Source organism: Biomphalaria glabrata, chromosome 10, assembly GCF_947242115.1.
Source record: "Biomphalaria glabrata chromosome 10, xgBioGlab47.1, whole genome shotgun sequence".
NCBI lineage: Eukaryota > Metazoa > Mollusca > Gastropoda > Planorbidae > Biomphalaria > Biomphalaria glabrata.
The window spans coordinates 30,025,706-30,046,066 of NC_074720.1; the positions used below are offsets into that span (position 1 = coordinate 30,025,706).

Below are 20,361 nucleotides of genomic sequence, written 5' to 3' on the forward strand. Positions count from 1 at the left end.
ACTGCATTAGGGTATAGTTTGTCCATCGTGGTTCGATGATGACCACTTTTGACATTCAGGGGATTGAGGGCATTGTACTGCGGTTTTGCGCCTCCTCATGTGGCTGTGTGAGCCCGGAATGTTGGAGCTGGAGCTAGTGTAATTGGCCTTGCATTTTTTTCTTTGGCGCTTTTCTACTGCCAGCGTTGTTCTCTTTTCCTCAACAAACACATATATATATATATATATATATATATATATATATATATATGGATTTAGTCCAGGGGTGGGCAAATTACTGCCCGCGGGCCACATGCGGCCCGCCAGATTGTAACAACTGCTACCTAACTATTTTAGAGAAGAAATAGCGAAACGTATTGTTGAAGTACAATAGGTTTTAATAAATTGAATAATTTTACTATTGTCGCTGTTTTTTTTTTACATTTTATTTGAGGCCAACTAATTCACTTTGCCACGGGCCTCCAATTATCTGCTGGCCATGACTGGCAGTTCCGAGAAGTACTTGAAGATTTGGAAACAAAACATTCGAATGTTCGGTTACACAGTTGTATCCTCTGGCCTAGAAGAATATTGAATCTCAAGGAAGAAATAGTTAGGTTTATTGAAGGACATTGACTGTGACTTTGTTACCAATATTTCTAATTATGAGTTGAAGAGAGACTCAATGTTAATCATCGAAAACATTGCAATGTTTTGTTTGCAAATGAAATGTATCTGCATCTTAAGTCTATTCAAACAAAGTTATTCCACTTCTTGAGGCAGCAAGTGAAATCGGGTCTTATCAGTTTCCTTAGCTAAAAGGTGATACTATTTCTAGTGAAATGAATGAAATTACAAGACTTATTTGGATTCCTTGGTTGTGGAATTTGAAAGCAAATTTTAAGATGTTAAGAACTTGAAATTAGTTATCAATACCATAGGCTCAACATTTAATGCAGAAGCTGATTTAGCTCCAGATGACATACCTCAAAGCAAATTATGACCTGAAAGTGAGTTCTTCAAAGAAATTTCATGACTGCCAGAAGCTGTATTCCCATACTTAAGAAAGCTTCGCATTATTCGGAACCTAATTCATCTGCGAACACGCTTTATTTCGTTTGTTTGAAAACTATGAAGTGTTAAAACTGGTCGATGCTCACTGAGAGCAGTCGCAAGAACAAAACAACTAGTAAGCTAGTTCTACAGTTACAGAACATTATGCACGGATGTAAACAGTTAAATGCTTCACATTCAGTACAATTGTACATTTGTGGTGAAATGTTGTGATGTAAAAAGACAATAACAAAATTAAAAACATTATTCGGATAATTAGTTCAAGAAATTGCTAACTGTCGTTGTAATTCCTCAATTGGGAGTAAAAAAAAAATGTATGCGGCCCGCCAGACACCAATTTTTTTGAATGCGGCCCTCAGTAGAAAAAGGTTGCCCACCCCTGATCTAGTCTTGTTTAACGTTTTGACACGTTTTTTTCTCACACTTCCTATTCTCTGATCAAGTTGAAATTTTGGTTGACAATACGCGATACAACCCAAAAAGTAACCAATTATTTCTTCATTTAGTAGTAATGAATCAATTTTGTTTTAAATAGCTAAATGGGAAATAAACCCCCTAATTTTCAGATAAAATGGCAGTACTTAGCGGTTCCCTCCCTTAGATAAGCTCTGTATTTAAAACGTACTCTTGTTTTCTTTCTATGGCTTTGTTTTCCTAACAGCATTATGAAATTGAATTGTTTCTGTTGTTCATTTGATCAGTCGTACCGCCTCTATGGTAATTATAGCTGGATTGAAACCAGTGAGTGTGACGGTCACATTTCGGCTCACTAGCACAGATACAAACTTTGAGTATAACGGAACAAACTACTCGGACAACTCGGAGATGGTGATTTCCTTGGCTCGGTTAGTATTCCATTTAAGAAAGGAAAACAAAAAACAAGCAAAATATAAAAATCGTTTTTTTTTAAAAATAAAAAGCAAGGCTTATATAAAGGGAAAGAACTCCGCCATTAAAACTATATCTACCTATAATGTATACGTTTTTTCCCTTTTATTCGATATGAAACAAAACAATTAATTATCTACAAATAATTGGCAAATTGAGTATTTTGTTTATTGATTCATGTTATGTTTGGTTCAATGAATAATTGTTTAAAGTATCAACTTGATCGAAGAATGTGTGAGGGAGAAATATTATTTAAGGAGACTAAACCCGACAAATTTAGCCATGCCTGTGAATACTGAGGTATTCGTTTTTTTAAATAGTTTTTTTTTTACTATTTAACAGAAACAAAGATTAAAAGTAATTTGCTACTTTTTTTTTATTATTGATTCATGTTTTGTCTATTTCAATGTATAATAAGCCGAAGATTCAAATTATCCAAGAATAGGTGTGGAAGAAATAACGTGTACACACTTTTTACCAGACAGACAGACAGACAGAGTGAGTTGATAGAAGCTTTGTAAAAAAAAAACTTTCGCTACGTTTGAAATAGTTGGTGTAAGGTTTATTTATTATCACCGGATGTGTATGTATGTATGTATGTATGTATGTATGTCCCGAATAGAAGCCAAAACCGTTTCACCAATCTTGATAAACTTGGCATAAATGTTCCCTGAATATTTACTGGGACAATAACGTATATACAGTAGCCCTATAACAAGATTAAGACGTCAAGACGATACAAAAAAGTTCCCTAACTCTAAAATCGTTCCTTTTATCTACGACTTTAGAATTCCTGACGTACATTCTTTCATTAGACAAGACCAAAATGTTACACATCTTTCTTTTCCCTAGGTCTAAAACTCTAATTCAACTCTAAGATGATAGAAATTCTCTTCGCAAAGATACTTTTATAATTAAACACATGAACATACTAATTATAGTGCAGATGAAAAAAAAAATTGGTGCCGGTACTCAGTGATTAGCTGCCGGTACTCAGTAGTTGATTGCCTCCTATCAAAAGTAATTTTTTTTTTCAAAAAGGTGCGTACTGTCACAAAAAAACCCCGTATATATATATATATATATATATATATATATATATACATATATATATATATATATATCATGGGCGTAGCCAGGGGGGGGGGTTGGGGTTCAACCCCCCCCCACCCCCGAAATGAAATCTCCCCCCCCCCCAAAGGGGGGAGTCGAATTTAGTGACTGATTTTTTGCTTTGATTTCGTTTATTTTAGGTGAGATTTTAATACTAAACCATCACTTGCCCCAGCACAACCAAAGGGGTTTTGAGTTTAAAACCCCCTACCAGGGGTTTTGAGTTTTAAACCCCCTAACTGGGGTTTTTGCAGTTAACTCTCCCTCTTCTATAAAACAAAAATGCAAACGAAAATCCCCTAATTCCAAGAGCACAGTTAAGGAAGATTTTGATTTTAAAACCCCGTCTAAAATTTACGAGAAAACCCCCTCTTTAATATAAAAAAAGCAGCTAATTACTCACTCAAAATGTTATGAGCGTAGCTAAATTGTTTTGACTCAGTTTTGAGTTTAAACCCCACTTCAGCGGGGTTTGAAGGTAAAAAATACCTCTTTAATAATAAAAACAAAGCAAATTATACACTAAAAATGTTATGAGTGTAGTCAAAGGGGTTTTGAGTTTAAACTCTCCTCCAGTGGGGTTAGATGATAAATTTAAATACATCTTTAGTGTAAGAAAAAAAGCAAATTACGCACTCAAAATGCTATGAACGTTGCCGAAAGGAGTTTTGAGTTTAAACCCCCATTCAGAGGGGTTTGGTGCTAAAAATACATCTTCAATATAAAAAAAGCAAATTACACACTAAAATTATTTGAGCGTAGCCAAGCCAATCGGGGGTTTTGAGTTTAAACCCTTCTTCTACAGATGGCTTTTTTTTAAGTTTAAAACACCTCCAGATGGTTTTGAGTTTAAGATCCCCCTACAGAGCATTTTGAGGTGGAAAACCCCCAACAGAAGATTTTGACGTTAAAGCTTCTCTTTTCGATATAAAATCTAAAGCAAACTACAGTCACTTAATTCCAAGAGCGTATTCAAGAGAGGTTACACATTTTTACCAGTGGCAGGGCTCCATTAATAAATTGCAGTGAATAGTCATCTACCGAAATCGAAAAACACTACATGTAGCTCAACAAAGATGGCTAAGACAGATTTTAGGAGTCAGTTATAGAGATCGGGTCTAAATCAAGGAAATCCTATGCCGCACTGGGAGTCGACCCCTTAGTAAGGTTGTGAGAAAGCGACGCATGAACAACATGAATTAAGCATAAGAAGAGTTGCAATGATATCCTAGTACAACTTGACGCCACTCATTCATGGAGGTCCTCATATTAGGTGGGAAGAGGCTTCAGACATTACCAGTGACAGATTTTTATGGAAGCAGTTTGACGTCAAATGCTCCGAACGGCGTGGGAGGGTCTAAATCAGTAAGAATATTACATTAGGTTTTTGAAATAAAACTTTTTAATAGCAGGAAAATGCAGTGTAGATACCTCAGAATATGCATTTTGTTGGCTTTCAATACCAGAAATAGTGCTTGGCGGTGCGATAGGGAGCTTATTGCGCTCCCCCAGACCCCCTTGCTAGCAATGGCGGGGAGTCTAAATTTTATGAAAACAGCTTGATGGCAAATGCGCCGAACTACGAGGGAGGGTCTTAGTCAGTAAGAATAACACATTAGGTTTTTGAAATAGAACTTTTTAATAGCAGGAAAATGCACTGATACCTCAGAGTATGCATTTTGTTGGTTTTCAATATCAGAAATAGTGCTTGGCGGCGGGGCTTCGCCCCGCGCTGGGGGAGCTCCTAGCACTCCCCCAGACCCCTTTGCTAGTAATGGCGGAGAATCTACAATTTTTCCACTAACTCATGTAAGAACCTATTCTAGGGCACAATAAACGTCTTCCGAAAGAATGAAGGGTCAGAAAGTAATAAAGATTCTGTACGCACACACACACACACATAAATAGATATAATTGTTTTTTCACCGGGGGGTCGGCGGGGGGAGAAAAAAATTCACCCCCCACTGCTAATACTGCTAATTGAAAAGAACACATCTTTGTTTATAAATAATTAAGATGTAATAGTTAACTCTTATTTCTCACTCAATAGGAACGTTGGCAGGTTAAACTTGTTAGAAAAACATTATTCTCTCGATTAGAATAGATTAGAGAGAGAGTAGTCCTTAAGGGACTGAAGGCACGACATGGCCTAAATTGTGCCGATGTGCCTAAAATCAAAACCAAACCAAACCAGAATAGATTTTCGTTGTAAAGAAACTCTTAATCAAGTTAATCTTTAGGATTTATATTTCAGGCTTGAAGGTTTTGAATTATCTTTTTGTCTGCATCCAGAATCGGTCATAAACCTGCGAGGTATGATTCTGTTATCTATGTATGTGTATGTATGTTTGTATCCAATGGTATGTATGTATGTAGGGCTATATTTAAGGTGTGTATGTATTTATGTATGTATAGAAGTGCAGTGTTGTGGTGGAGAGGTAAACCAACAAAAGTCTTGAGTTTGATTCACGTTTAAGACTCTAGGATTTGATTGGGATTTCCATGACGCCTTTGAGCCCATCCAACTCTAATGGGACCTAACTTACGTTGAGGAAGTCAATTCAGTTGGTCGTTGTTCCGAATGGCTCCCATAGATAGCTACTTCTGATTGATTCAAATATTAGTTAAAAAAATATTGTCTACATCGTCACTCAAACCTAAACCCCTTGATATACAAGCAAACAATTAATGCAGTCATTCGAACCTAAACCCCTTGATATCTAAGCAAACAATTAATGCAGTCATTTGAACCTAAACCCCTTGATATCTAAGCAAACAATTAATGCAGTCATTTGAACCTAAACCCCTTGATATCTAAGCAAACAATTAATGCAGTCATTTGAACCTAAATCCCTTGATATCTAAGCAAACAATTAATGCAGTCATTTGAACCTAAACCCCTTGATATCTAAGCAAACAATTAATGCAGTCATTTGAACCTAAACCCCTTGATATCTAAGCAAACAATGCAGTCATTTGAACCTAAACCCCTTGATATCTAAGCAAACAATTAATGCCACCCTGTCATTTTTTTGTTCTTCTTTAAAGGAAATGGATCGAAAAAAATACTCCCCCACCCCCCAAACATGCATCTTCTACCTAGGAAGTCAACTAGAGAGTTTTAAGGATATAATTCTTACTTTTTGTTTCTCCCATGGAACAATTTAGTCCTAACACTGAACATACGTAATCTTGTTCTGCCCTTCGGTTGTATAAGTAAATTCATTCCTCTACTTCACCCTAACAATTGTTAAGCTTTTTGGCCTTTGTCAATTTTTTTTTCTTTTTAACTCATTGACTGCGGTGTATTTTATTATTTTTTTTTTTTCAGTGCTACCTTTTCAGAAACATATGTTCCGAACATTGCTGAAATACATTTTTATTATTTAAGTACCAATAATGTTATATTAACATATTTGGTATCAGATTAAAGGTAATAAAATGGGGAATTCTAAAATTCGAAAATGTAAACATCTTTTCATTTAAATATAAAATACAAATTAAATTAAAATATAAATAATATGACCGTAAAAAAAGATGCCAGCTTAAGAACGTCTGAGATTTTCATCTCTGCATTAGCATACTGCTGAAACAGACTTTTCGAATATTTAGAGCATTATCCAATGTTTAGGATATTTTGACGGAGTTTTTTTTAATCGTCTTGTACAAAGATGCAATTTTTTTTTCCATTTTGAATTCATTCCCCAAAGACTCATATTAGCCAAAATTGGTCATGAGTCTTGTGCCCAAGCGCAATTTATTAACCCCTTCACACCATAGGCAGTGGTCCTCTGATTGTGACGGGCCCAAGTTCATTGAACCCCTATCGCACCATGAATGCTACGCCACTGGCACGGACCATTTTCCAAAGTCTGCGGCCTATTTAGACAAGCTAAGTTACTGTGCGAGAAAAAAATCCACCAACTTAACATGATCGTCAACCCAACAGCAACGTATGCTTGCTAGACATGGAAGTCGTCTGCCGAGATCGAAATAATACTAAATGTGGCTCAGCCAAAAAATGTCTTAAAAGGATTACAGGAGTCAGTTTCAGAGATCGGGTCTCAAACAAAAATATCTTTGCCGAAATGGGACTCAATTACTTAATGAGGTTGAGACCAAGCGTCGACTAAGGTTTGCGAACATGTCTTCCGAAAGCATGAACTAAGCAAATCAAAAGATTCAATAACATGGAGGCCAATAGGAAGACAGCTCAGACAGGGGCGTCCTCTTACAACTTGGCGCCACACTTTCATGGAGGACCTCTGAGCAGTGAACACCAGGTGGTAAGAGGCTTCAAACATTGCCAGTAATAGATCCTTGTGGAGATATCTTGCCGCCCAATGCGCCGAACGGTGCGTGAGAATGTAAGTCTAAGTAAAAGTAAGTCCCCTCCACTTAAAGTCTTATTGAATACAACTTATAAGCACACGACTACATTGTACAGATTACTGGGAATAGAAATAACAGATACACTTATGCTATTAATAAAAAAACTAAAGCAGCATTTCACACTTTGTCGGAAGCAGTTATCTTATCTTATAAGATGAAAGATTTTACTTCGAGAGAAAAAGATAAGTACACCCGGGGCATTGAATGTGTCAATCTAGTTTTGCATGTTAATCAGTGACTAAGTCATTGGTTTTTCTGGCTGATTCAGGCAACCCATTCCATTCTCTAATGGCTCTAGGGAAGAGGGAGCTCTTGTACAGCTTAGTCCTCGCATATTAATAAGAAATGTCTCTATGTGCTGTGCAAGTTCCAGTTATTCTGTATAATTCTAATGTCTATTATGTACTTGTTTCAATGAATAATTGCTGAAATACTTTTACATTGATAACCTGAAGGCTTCATGCGTGGTGGTCTTATTTCTACCTAATTTTGTTACAAATATCTAAGGGACAAAGCTGAACGCTACTTGGCCTGTAGGAGTGGTGTCGGGCAGCTGTAGAACGAACTACAAAAGTCCGTCATGTTCTGTGCCTCGTGATACGGCAGAAGCTAGTTTTGGTAAGTTATGTTCTGCTGTAGGAACTTTTAAATACACTACATATAGATTTATTGGAGGTTTTTTGTTATAAGGCAAAATCTAACACGCAATAGAAATAAGGGATACCCTATTTAAGGGAAATAACAGCTAATTACTGTAGTTTACCTAAAAATTACAGGGGCTAGCTCCCTTTGTGCTATATTTAAAAAAAAAAAGATTAGTCATAATTGATTAACTAATTGGTTGATTTTTAGATTTATTCGTGTATTGTCCTTGACTATGAATAATTATGCAAAATTTCAACTTAATCCAAGAATGGGAAGTTGGAGAAAAAACGTGTCACAGCGTAATAAGCGGATCAAATCCATATGTACATCCAGTTTCTCATTAAGTACCATTTATTCCCCTTATTTGATATCAAACAAAAAAATTAAGCCCCAATAGTTAATTAACTAATTGGTGTTTTTTTTTTATTGATTAATGTCTTGCCAGGTACAATGAATAAGTGTGCAAAGTTTCAACTTAATATGAAAATGGGAAAAGGGAGAAAAAACCTGATCAAACTTTCTGCCAGACAGACAGACAGACAGACAGACAGTGAGTTGGTGTAAGTTTTGTAATAAAAACATCTAGGTTTTCGGTGTATCCAATGTACATCAAATAGGAAGGGTCGATAAGCAATGTTGTTGTTTTTTTAAACGTATAAGATAATTTATGCGCACTTTTGAGCACTTCAAAATTATGTTCTCATTACAATTATGAAATGACCAACAATGCTGTAAATTGGTTGATCAGAGTTAGTCACTGTCTTGATTTTGAGAAATAGCATGCAATGATATCACTAACATGCTTTAATGATTAGTATTAATATTATTGCAATATTATAATTCATAAATCTTTATAAATGATTTAAACAAGCTGGCTTTTCGAATTACACCATAGTTTGTAAAATGCTATGTTTTAGCACTTAGCTGATTTATTGCATTTCAATTTTCATGTAGTGATTTTCTTCTGAGCCCACACATTGAAATTGTATTTTTTTACAAAGCTTGTATCAAATGAATTAGCCTGTCTCTCTGTCTGTCTGTATTGTAAAAAGTTTGTACATATCATTTCTCCCACAGCCAATCTAGGATTAAGCTATCATTTTGCACAATTATTTCTTTTACCTGACAACACAAAAATGAATTTAAAAAAACGCAACCAATTCGTTAATAACCTATTTGTAATTAATTATTGTGTTTGGTATCTTGAATAAGGAAAGAATTCGTACTTGACAAATGTTGTGGCATGGGCGTAGCCAGGATTTTTTTTCGGGGAGGGTTTTGGGGGGATTCCCCCTCCCCCCCCCCCCCCCGCGAAAAAAAATTACATATATATGTGTGTGTGTACATAATTAATCTTTATTACATTCTGACCCTTTCGGAAGACGTTTATTGTTTATCGTAGACTCCCCGCCCTTGCCAGCAAGGAGGTCTGGGGGAGCTCACACAGCGCGGGGCGAAGCCCCGCCGCCGAGCACTATTTCTGGTATTGAAAGCCAACAAAATGCATATTCTGAGGTATCTACAGTGCATTATCTTGCTATTAAAAAGTTTTATTTCAAAAACCTAATGTGCTATTCTTACTGACTTAGGCCCTCTCGCGCCGTTCGGCGCATTTTCCGGCAAGCTGTTTCCGCAACTCTTATTTTACGTAATTCATTTTGTCGGAGAACATGTCCCGCAAAACCTCATGCGACGCTCTGTCACAACCTTACTAAGGATTCGACTCACAGTTCGGCATATGATTTCTTTGATTTAGACCCATCTCTATAACTGACTCCTAAAATCTGTCTTTGTTGAGCCACATTTAATGTTTTTCAATTTCGGCAGAAGACTATTCACACTTTAGGCCTATTAATGGAGCCCAAGCCACTGGTAGAAATTTGTAACCTTTCTTGACTACGCTCTTGGAATTACATGCCTGTATTTCGCTTTAGATTTTATATTGAAAAGGAAAGTTTTTTCGTCAAATCATCTGTTGAGGGGTTTTTTTTAATTCAAAACCCCATTTAGCTACGATCATAGAATTTGGTGACTGTAGTTTGCTTTAAAATAATATTGAAGAGAGAGGTTTTCAACTCTAAACGCTCTGTAGGGGAATTTTAAACTCAAAACCATCTGGAGGGGTTTTAAACTTTAAAGAAAAAACCATCAACTCAAAACCCCTTTGGCTACTCTCATAGATTTTATAGTGTGTAATTTGCTTTTTTTTTATATTGAAGAGGTAGGCTACTTTTTAGCTTCAAACCTCAACTGGAGGGGGGGGGGGTGTTAAACTCAAAACCCCTTTGGCTACGCTCATAGAATTTTAAATGTATAATTTGCTTTTTTTATATTGAAGAGAGGGTTTATCGTAAATTTTGGAGGGGGTTTTAAAATCAAAATCTTCCTTAACTGTGCTGTTGGAATTTGGGGATTGTTGTTTGCATTTTTTTTGTTTTGTTTTATAGAAAAGGGGGATTTAACTGCAAAAACCTCTGGTAGGGGGTTTAAAACTCAAAACCCCCTGTAGGGGGTTTTAAAGTCAAAGCCCCTGGTAGGGGGTTTTAAACTAAAAACCCCCTGGTAGAGGGATTTGTATCTCAAAACCCCCTGATAGTTTTTTTTAAATTTCAAAACCCCCTGGTAGGGGGGTTTAAACTCAAAACCCCCTGGTAGAGGGGTTTAAACTCAAAACCCCCTGGTAGAGGGTTTTTAACTCAAAATCCCCTCGGCTGTGCTGTGGTAAGTGATGATTTAGTATTAAAATCTCACCTAAAATAAACAAAATGAAAGCAAAAATCAGTCACTTAATTCCGTTACCCCCCCCCCTGCGGGGGGGGGATTTCATTTCGGGGGGGGTTTGAACCCCCAAGAACCCCCCCCTGGCTACGCCCATGTGTTGTGGTATATGTTGAATTAGTCCCCTTGAGGAGTCTTGAGCCCTGAGTGAACATTTGTACTGATCAGAAAATAGGTTGCGTGTTGATGTACGCCTAATAGTACTATTAAGTTCGTAACCCCAGACGTTCAGATCAAGAGATTCCACAATCAACAGTTGTATGTAGAAATAGAACTGTTGAATTAAGAACGGGAAGAGTCTAGTCTCAGTCTCTAGACTAGACGATGTGACATCTTTGAAATCCTCCACTCCCTGTTTGTCTAATCTACAGTCTTCCTTTGAATTAATGTCGTCATAATTGTGCGTTCTGTAGCAGTCACCTTAAAATGCGTCACTGCAATTCTTTGAGACTCCCTAACAGACACGAAATTATTTTTTTAAAATCTATTGCGCATTTGTCATTCTAGAGATCAGTTCGCTTGTGGGTCAAGGGTCAAGGGTTAAGGGCTCATTGTGTTCCTCGGGTTTCAACCTACCGACCTCTATTAATTAGGTCTATTTATAGCTTTGGAAGTTGTCCACAAAGAATCTGTGAAACTATGTATGGGTCCACCAGCCTCACATTATTTTGTTCACATGACACCTTCACATGCGAATCCTATAACCGGAGCATTTATCTGGCACAATAACGTAAAAGACTTCAGCACCCAAATGCTTGCTAGAAGAAGATGAAGAAGAATGTATCCCATAGAAACGCTACATCTAAATGAAAACTTTCACTGTATTCCATCTGTAGATCTGCAAATTCTAGATGCTCGACGACATGGGCGTAGTCAGGAATTTTTATCGGGGGGGGGGTGTTGGGGGGGGGATTTTTTTCTCCCCCCCCCCCCTCCCCCCGCGAAAAATAAATTATATGTATTTATGTGTGTGTGTGTGTGTACATAATCTTTATTACATTCTGACCCTTCATACTTTCGGAAGACGTTTATTGTGCCCTAGAATACGTTCTTCCATGAGTTAGTGGAAAAATTCCCCGCCATTGTTAGCAAAGGGGTCTGGGGGAGCGCTAGGAGCTCCCCCAGCGCGGGGCGAAGCCCCGCCGCCAAGCACTATTTCTGATATTGAAAACCAACAAAATGCATATTCTATGGTATCTACAGTGCATTTTCCTGCTATTAAAAAGTTCTATTTCAAAACCTAATGTGCTATTCTTACTGACTTAGACCCTCCCGCGCCGTTCGGAGCATTTGACGTCAAGCTGTTTCCATAAAAATCTGTCACTGGTAATGTCTGAAGCCTCTTCCCACCTGCCACGAGGACCTCCATGAATGAGTGGCGTCAAGTTGTACTAGGATATCATTGCAACTCTTCTTATGCGTAATTCATTTTGTCGGAGAACATGTCCCGCAAACCTCATGCGTCGCTCTCTCACAATCTTACTAAGGGGTCAACTCCCAGTTCGGCATAGGATTTCCTTGATTTAGACCCGATCTCTATAACTGACTTCTAAAATCTGTCTTAGCCATCTTTGTTGAGACATATTTAGTGTTTTTCAATTACGGCAGATGACTATTCACTGCAGTTTATTAATAGAGCCTTGCCACTGGTAAAAATGTGTAACCTCTCTTGAATACGCTCTTGGAATTAAGTGACTGTAGTTTGCTTTAGATTTTATATCGAAAAGAGAAGTTTTATCGTCAAAATCATATGTTGGGGGTTTTCCACCTCAAAATGCTCTGTAGGGGGATCTTAAACTCGAAACCATCTGGAGGGGTTTTAAACTTTAAAAAAAGACCATCTGTAGAAGAGGGGTTTAAACTCAAAATCCCGATTGGATAGGCTACGCTCAAATAATTTTAGTGTGTAATTTGCTTTTTTTTTATATTGAAGAGGTATTTTTAGCATCTAACCCCTCTGAATGGGGGTTTAAACTCAAAACCCCTTTTGGCAACGCTCATAGCATTTTGAGTGCGTAATTTACTTTTTTTCTTACACTGAAGATGTATTTTTTAGCCTCAAACCCCCCTGGCGGGGGGTTTAAACTCAAAACCCCTTTGGCTACGCTCATAGATTTAGAGTGAGTAATTTGCTTTTATTTATATTTAAGAGGTACTTTTTAGCTTCAAACTCCACTGGAGGGGAGTTTAAACTCAAAACCCCTTTGACTACACTCATAACAATTTGAGTGTATAATTTGCTTTGTTTTTATTATTAAAGAGGTATTTTTTACCTTCAAACCCCGCTGAAGTGGGGTTTAAACTCAAAACTGAGTCAAAACCCTTTTAGCTACGCTCATAACATTTTGAGTGCGTAATTAGCTTTTTTTTTATATTGAAGAGGGGGTTTATCGTAAATTTTAGAGGGGGTTTTAAAATCAAAATCTTCCTTAACTGTGCTCTTGGAATTAGGGGATTTTCGTTTGCATTTTTTTTTTCTTTTATAGTAGAGGGGGAGTTAACTGAAAAAAACCCAGGTAGGGGGCTTAAAACTCAAAACCCCTGGTAGGGGTTTTTAAACTCGAACCCCCCTGGTAGGGGTTTTAAACTCGAACCCCTCTGGAAGGGGTTTTAAACCCGAACCCCCCTGGTAGGGGTTTTTAAACTCGAACCCCCTTGTAGGAGGTTTTAAACTCAAAACCCCTTTGATTGTGCTGGGGAAAGTGATGGTTTAGTATTAAAATCTCAACTAAAATAAACAAAATCAAAGCAAAAAATCAGTCACTAAATTCCCACTCCCCCCCTTTGGGTGGGGGGGATTTCATTTCGGGGGGGTTTGACCCCCCCCCCCCCCCTGGCTACGCCCATGCTCGACAAACAGTTGCGAAAATGTCCCGTGCATGAATGAAACCCTGCAATAAAGAGATTTCTTTTCCTCCATTTTCTTATCATACACATTAGTGGAAATGATCAAGTTTAATGTAATGTATTGAACCAGTTTGATAAATACCTGTACACAACGAGATGGATTTGTGCGGCAATCATTTTTCCAAACAAGGATGTGTTATTTAAAAATTGTCAAAGCGTGTCCCACATTTACTTTTTATATAGCAAGCTATTAGCTCTCTATTTGAAGTAGAATGTCTGGTTGGTAACCGCCTATGGCACTCTCTTAAGGGCCCCTAATACTGCGTAAGTCTTCTCTTAACGTTTTTATAAAATCAATATAATCTTATCGTCTACATTTTCTTCTTTTTTTATACTACACACATCCACACACACACATCCACACACACACACACATCTATTAGTTACCACCTTTCAATTTTAGCTAGATCTCCTGCAGTTCCCTCAGTTACAACCAGCAGAGATCACTATCGTACATTCTGTGTAACCCATCTTTGACATATCATAATACTACGCATCAATCAACATGCTACGACTTATGACCAGTTGTTCTATGATCTTGCCTTCCGTAGAAATGATTTTACCTGTGGAAATGTTTGGCACTGAGCATATTGTTCCTATTGTACCTGACCGCACTTCCAAAGGTCAAGTATTGATTAAAGCCACAAAGAAAACGTCAATATCTGTCAAAACTGTTTCTATGGAGCGCCAAACCAACGAAATTGAAGATTTTGAACGGATAGTTACGGTCAGTTAAGGTTTTTGATGTTGACCAATGTCAATTTTTGTTCACATCTAAGTTCTATTTTGTTGAAGATCTTATTTATCAACTTGTAAACTTTATCTGCTATCAGAAGTTTTTCTACTTTGAAAAAGGATTCTATTTCAAGGAGAATTATGAGGAATTTGGAATATATGTATATATATATATATATATATATATATATATTTGTGGCATGTATCACAACAGTGATGCCTTTCGAATCCATATGAAGACTGGGATTTTTTAATTTCCGGATCTTTGCGCGGCTCTGAGTCTACCCAGCACTAATAGGTTCCTGACACTAGTTGGGGAAAAGTAAAAGTGGTTGGTCGTTGTGCTGACCATGTTTCACTCTCGCTAACCATAGGCCACAGACACACATGACCTTTACTTCATCTGCCCTATAGATCGCAAGGTCTAAAAGAGGAACTTTTACTTTACAGACAAAACCGTTGTCTACTGAAGGTTGGCTTTAGTTCCCATCAACGTCTGTCTTCTCCAGCAGATTTCCTTTTGATCTAATTCATATCAGTACTTTTTTATAAGGGAGGGGACTCAACGAAGGATCAAGGCTCGTGGACGCTAATAATTGATAATAACAACACTGAATAACAGGACACAACAATAAGTAATTTCTTTAAAAAAAAAAGCTTATTTAAGGGAAAGAACACCTCAATTACAACTATATCTTTAAGAATGTAGAAGTTTTTTTCTTTATTTGATCTCAAACTATCATTAATCAATATTTAATTGATAATTGGTTAATTTCCTTTTTGCTGGGTACAATGTATAATTATTTAAGATTTAAACTTCATCCGAGAATGGATTTGGGAAAAATAATGTGAACAAAATATAAGTGGGACCAAACCCTACATATATACCCATATCTATGAATATTGATTAATTAATTTCCTATGTCAATATCAAACACAATAAATAATTACTAGTAGTTAATTGACTAATTGATGTTTTTATCGGCCCCCGAAAGGGGAAAAGACGCTATTAGTTTTGTGTGAAATGTCTGTCCATCTGTCTGTCCGTCTGTCCGTCCGTCCCGTTAAGATCTCGTTAACTAGAAAAGATAGTGAAAATCCGACATCACAATATTTTAGACCATTCAATGTTCTGATGCAACGGCTACTTTTTTTTTCTGAAAGCGAAAAATCTAATTTTTAAAATCACTTATGCAAGCAATTTTTTAAAGAGAAAAATCTAATTAGTATGCATTATAAGTTAGACCTAATTTTAAACGAATAGTAATCTTGTAAACTGCATTTTCTTGAACATTTTATTTATATTGCGGACATTATTTTATGTTTTATTTTATTCTTTTGAGGATTCGAATTAGAGATTGAGCCTTTTCAAAACTATTACATAAGTCATAAGACTTCAGTTAGGCCAGGAGAGGCGCGGTAGCTGAGCGGTAAAGCGCTAAGCTTCCGAGCCGGGGGTCCCGGGTTCGAATCCTGGTGAAGACTGGGATTTTCAACTTCGGAATCCTTGGGCGCCCCTGAGTCCACCCAGCTCTAATGGGTACCTGACATTAGTTGGGGAAAAGTAAAGGCGGTTGGTCGTTGTGCTGGCTACATGACACCCTCGTTAACCGTAGGCCACAAAAACAGATGAACTTTACATCATCTGCCTTATAGACCACAAGGTCTGAAAGGGGAACTAGTTAGGCCAGGTTCACATCTAACTTTGCATTCACTTGCACCTATCCTTTGATCTGCTGGACCGTTGGGGCACTACACAAGATCTGTCAACCTTCTTTCTCCATTCTTATCTCTCATTTGTCTTTGATATAATTTCATTCGGATGTTCTTTCTGAAAATATTGCCTGGGTGGACCACTTCGGGGGCCGATTTTGAGTTTGTGTTTCCACACAAACTGTTTTTGTAACCTTGTTTTTTTTTTTATTCTATCTTGTCTATGACAATAAATAATTGTGCAAAAAATTAACTTGATTCAAGAACGGGTGCGGAAGAAATAACATGTACAAACTGTTTACTAGGCAAACAGAATGAGTTAATATAAGCTTTGTAAAAATTGTCGGTCTTGGTCTTCAGTTCTCTTCATACTCTCACAGTTGACTGAAGCACGCATGTCGCAAATGCCAGGGACTCGTAGATCCCTTTCGTTCTGTGGTGGTTTCAGGCGCTGGAACAAACATTCTACTGTTTCAAACACGTTTCTGTCTTGACTAGCACATCCACCGTCTTTCATTCTGCTGATCTGCTGCTGCAGTCAAAACCAAGCAAGCTCTAGTCCAAGATGTTCTGCTTTGATATTATTGTCTTTGTCATTAAAACAGTGGTGTTCCAGCCCATGGACCCTGATACAGGGTTACAAGATTTTCATGCAATAAAATGTCAGATTGTCAGGTTCTGTTTGAATATATGTCTCGAAGAATATCTATTTGATAGACAGGCTAAGTAATTACACCGACACCACAGATTCCTGCACCCATATTTTCCTTATACTTAAATAATAATAAATGATGAAAAAGTAAAGTGGCCTTTAAGACCTTGTTATCAATAAGACTTTGATATCAAGGGCATCTGTTTCTATGGTCGATAGTTAACAATGTTGTCATGTGGCCAGCACAACGACCAGCCGCCATTTAAACTTCCCCAACATATTTGTACTAATTAGAATTGGGTGGACTCAAACATCACGGTAAACATTCAGATTTGATCCCGAGACCACTCGGTTCAGGAGCAAAGCACTTTGTAATGAATGTAGGTACAAAGTATTCAAATTAATGAATAGTATACAATGATGATTAAATGTGATATATTAATATATTGTCAGTAGGAAGGCTCACGCTGGGCCATATCTTCTTAAGAATCAGCTCTTTGAATACTTATGAATAGCTGGCCAAAAAAAAAGTCTCCTACACTCTAGAAAGAAAGGGAAAGAGGTTGGATAGTTGTGGTTGTACTCTTGATCATGGCCATTGTTTTTACTCATGACAGTGGCAGTACACATTATCATTTGTTCTCTTGATAGTTGCAGAATTTCCAAAAATCAGAACGCCGTCATTGATAAAAATAGATACTTCTTATTCTTATAGTCACTTGAAAGTTTGAAACTGAAAATATATACCTTTTATTTTATAAATTTTGCTGGCACTATGGTTGATTTGTGTTGATTTGGCGTGATCCATCAAGTTCGATTTTAATTCATACAACTTAAAAAAAATACATTTGAAAAGCGACCACGGTAACTTCATCTAGATATTCCTTTGTTCCCTCTCCTTCTTTCCCAACTGGCCCAGACAGACGATAAGACCATAGTGCATTAAGAAATGCTAAAAGCATGAAATTGCTCTAAACATACAGAAAATTTTGCAAAAATTATTTCTAATCGCACCAATTTATTATTTTAAGTCTAGATATATTACACATTTAATTAGATGACTGATCCAAACTAATTGATACAATTACGCTAGATTTAAATTTTGTTTCAAAAAATAAAAGTATTTTTTTTTATCCTCAGCTTGAGAGTATTACTCAGTTGAATAGCACCGATGGCCCTGTCCAAGTTTATTTTGCGCAATACTCACAATGTAATACAGAGCAATTCGGAGGCGTGGCTTTAAGTGTAGTCGTCCCCAACAACTTATTTTTTTGCAAATATTTATTTGTGTAAGTTTGTTCGTTTTTATTATGTTAATAAGGTCATTGCAGTCATGAAGTTTTAAGAAAATGGAATTACGTACAGTACGCTTGGGTTCCGAACCAGGGTCCTGGGTAGGAATCACGGGATTTTCGGGACGCCTCTGAGTCCCCCCATTCATAACGGGTACCTGAATTCAGATGTTGAAAGTAAAGGCGGTTGGTCGTTGCTCTAGCCCAGGGGTGGGCAAATTACGGTCCGCGGGCCATATGCGGCCCGCCGGAGTGTTTTATGCGGCCCGCTGACACCTACAGAGATCAGGTGTGCCCACAGTATATAGATAATAAAATGCAAATATATTAAAAATAATATCTATATAAATTATTGAAACTGTTTCATTATAAAAAGTGTTAAGTAAACTAAGATTAAGCTAATTGGCTGTACAATACACTCAGTCAAAGACACAATCTCGTGTCAGTATTTATTCAATGCTATGGAGAACTGTGTTGAGTATTGGATATACTTGTAACAAGATGTCAAGTGTAACAACTGATGGAGTTCGTGCTTGGAATGAGAAAAATAGTTGTTGTTTTATTATTATTATTATTATTTATTTATCCCAACCATAAACTCTAAACAGCAAAGTTTGCACAAAGCTGCATAAAATTGCGATATGGTATTGCTTACACACCAATAGTAGTATTTCTTATTAAGGCAAGGGGGTGTTAGCCCAAAGTAATTAAGATTTAGGAGCAAAAAAATCCATTGTATCTGATAGGTAAGATGAGAAAATTATGTGATGTTACTTGGAGGACATTAACTGTGACCTCGTTACCAATAGTTGTAATGAAGAGTGGAAGATAGATTTCATGTTTTCTATAATTGCTATTGCCATGGGTTGCTTACATATGAAATGTAAATGCATGTTAAATCTTTTCAAACAAGGCTTTCCCATTTCTACAAGCAAGCTACAGAAAAGTTTTGTCATTTTCCTTTACTGAAAGGAGAAACTATTTCTAGAGAAATGGTTAAAAGCAGAACACTTATTTAGATTCCTTAATTGCGCAATTTATAAAAGCAAATTTTAAGGCGTCAAGAACCAGTTTTCAATACCATCAGCTCATCATTTAGCGCAGAAGCTGATTCAGCTTCAGAGGACATGACTCCAGGCAAAGAGAGGCTCCAGTCAGTACTTGCACGGGAGTCTTATGGGTGCCAGAAGCTATATTTCCACACTTAAAAAAAAACTTTGATGCTGTTCACACTATTTTGGTACACACACACATCTGTTCTTCTTCGTTAACATTTTACATGTGGAGGGCTGAGATCAGTAATATGAGATGAACTGCGCATAATTTCAAGATCTGGCAGTTCTCCAAATAGTTTTTGTTCAATAGAAGGGATTTGGGGTCATAGTGTTATTCGGGTCTCTTGATTTAGTATGCACAATTGAAGGAAATGGTCAGCATAATCTGGTGATGCTTAACAATGACAGGTTTAGCTCGTCCCGACATTTAACTCTCGGAACATATATTGTCTCATTCAGTGAATAAGCATTTTATTAAAACCTAAACAGGTAGAAACACTGGTCGAAGTTGACTGACCTTTATTTGACAGCAGTCACAATGGTAACAACTAGTAAGCTAGTTCCACAGTTCCGGAACATTATGCACGAGTGTAAAAAGTAAAATACTGCACAATATGTACAACTGTATATTTGCGGGGATATTGTTTATATAAAAGACAACTTCAATTTTAAAAAAAAAATCGTATATGCGGCCCGCCATTCCCAAATTTTTTTAATGCGGCCCTCGATACAAAAAGGTTGCCCACCCCTAGTCTAGCCACATAACTCCCTGTACATTGACCACTAGTTTAAAAAACAAATGACCTTTACCTTACCTTCTTAAGTTACGTGCAGTGTGCAAAAAAAATGTTTTTAAAGTACTTCCTTTTTTATTGCTTAAAAATAAAAAAAAAAAATTAAAAAAATGTAGATGAACATCAAAATATTCACAGAGAACCTAAAAAGCAAGTTTTTTTTTTGGTGACACTTTGGTCATAACTCTTTATGTTTTGAAAATGCGTGCCAATAATTTAGTTACGTCCCTTACTTTGTGGTTAAAGGTAAAGAAGTGAACTATTAAATAAAAAACTTTTTAAAAACCACGCCTACATTTTGTGAAATAGCATCAAATTTTAAAGTAATCATGTCTGTATTTTTT

General features: G+C 36.9%; 1 protein-coding gene across 6 annotated transcripts in view; it reads left to right on the forward strand.

Moving 5' to 3' along the window:
• The window catches only part of LOC106074928 (uncharacterized), a 114,100-nt gene that overhangs the window by 23,786 nt on the left and 69,953 nt on the right, over positions 1 to 20,361 (forward strand). For 4 of the 6 annotated variants that reach the window (XM_056044060.1, XM_056044065.1, XM_056044061.1 and 1 more), the window contains exons 6-10: positions 1,755 to 1,898; positions 5,309 to 5,367; positions 7,954 to 8,064; positions 14,328 to 14,503; positions 18,017 to 18,165. In XM_056044060.1, the coding sequence (XP_055900035.1) occupies positions 1,755 to 1,898; positions 5,309 to 5,367; positions 7,954 to 8,064; positions 14,328 to 14,503; positions 18,017 to 18,165 (639 nt within the window). The remainder of the gene's footprint in view (positions 1 to 1,754; positions 1,899 to 5,308; positions 5,368 to 7,953; positions 8,065 to 14,327; positions 14,504 to 18,016; positions 18,166 to 20,361) is intronic. The other 2 variants (XM_056044064.1, XM_056044066.1) reach the window with 1 other exon arrangement.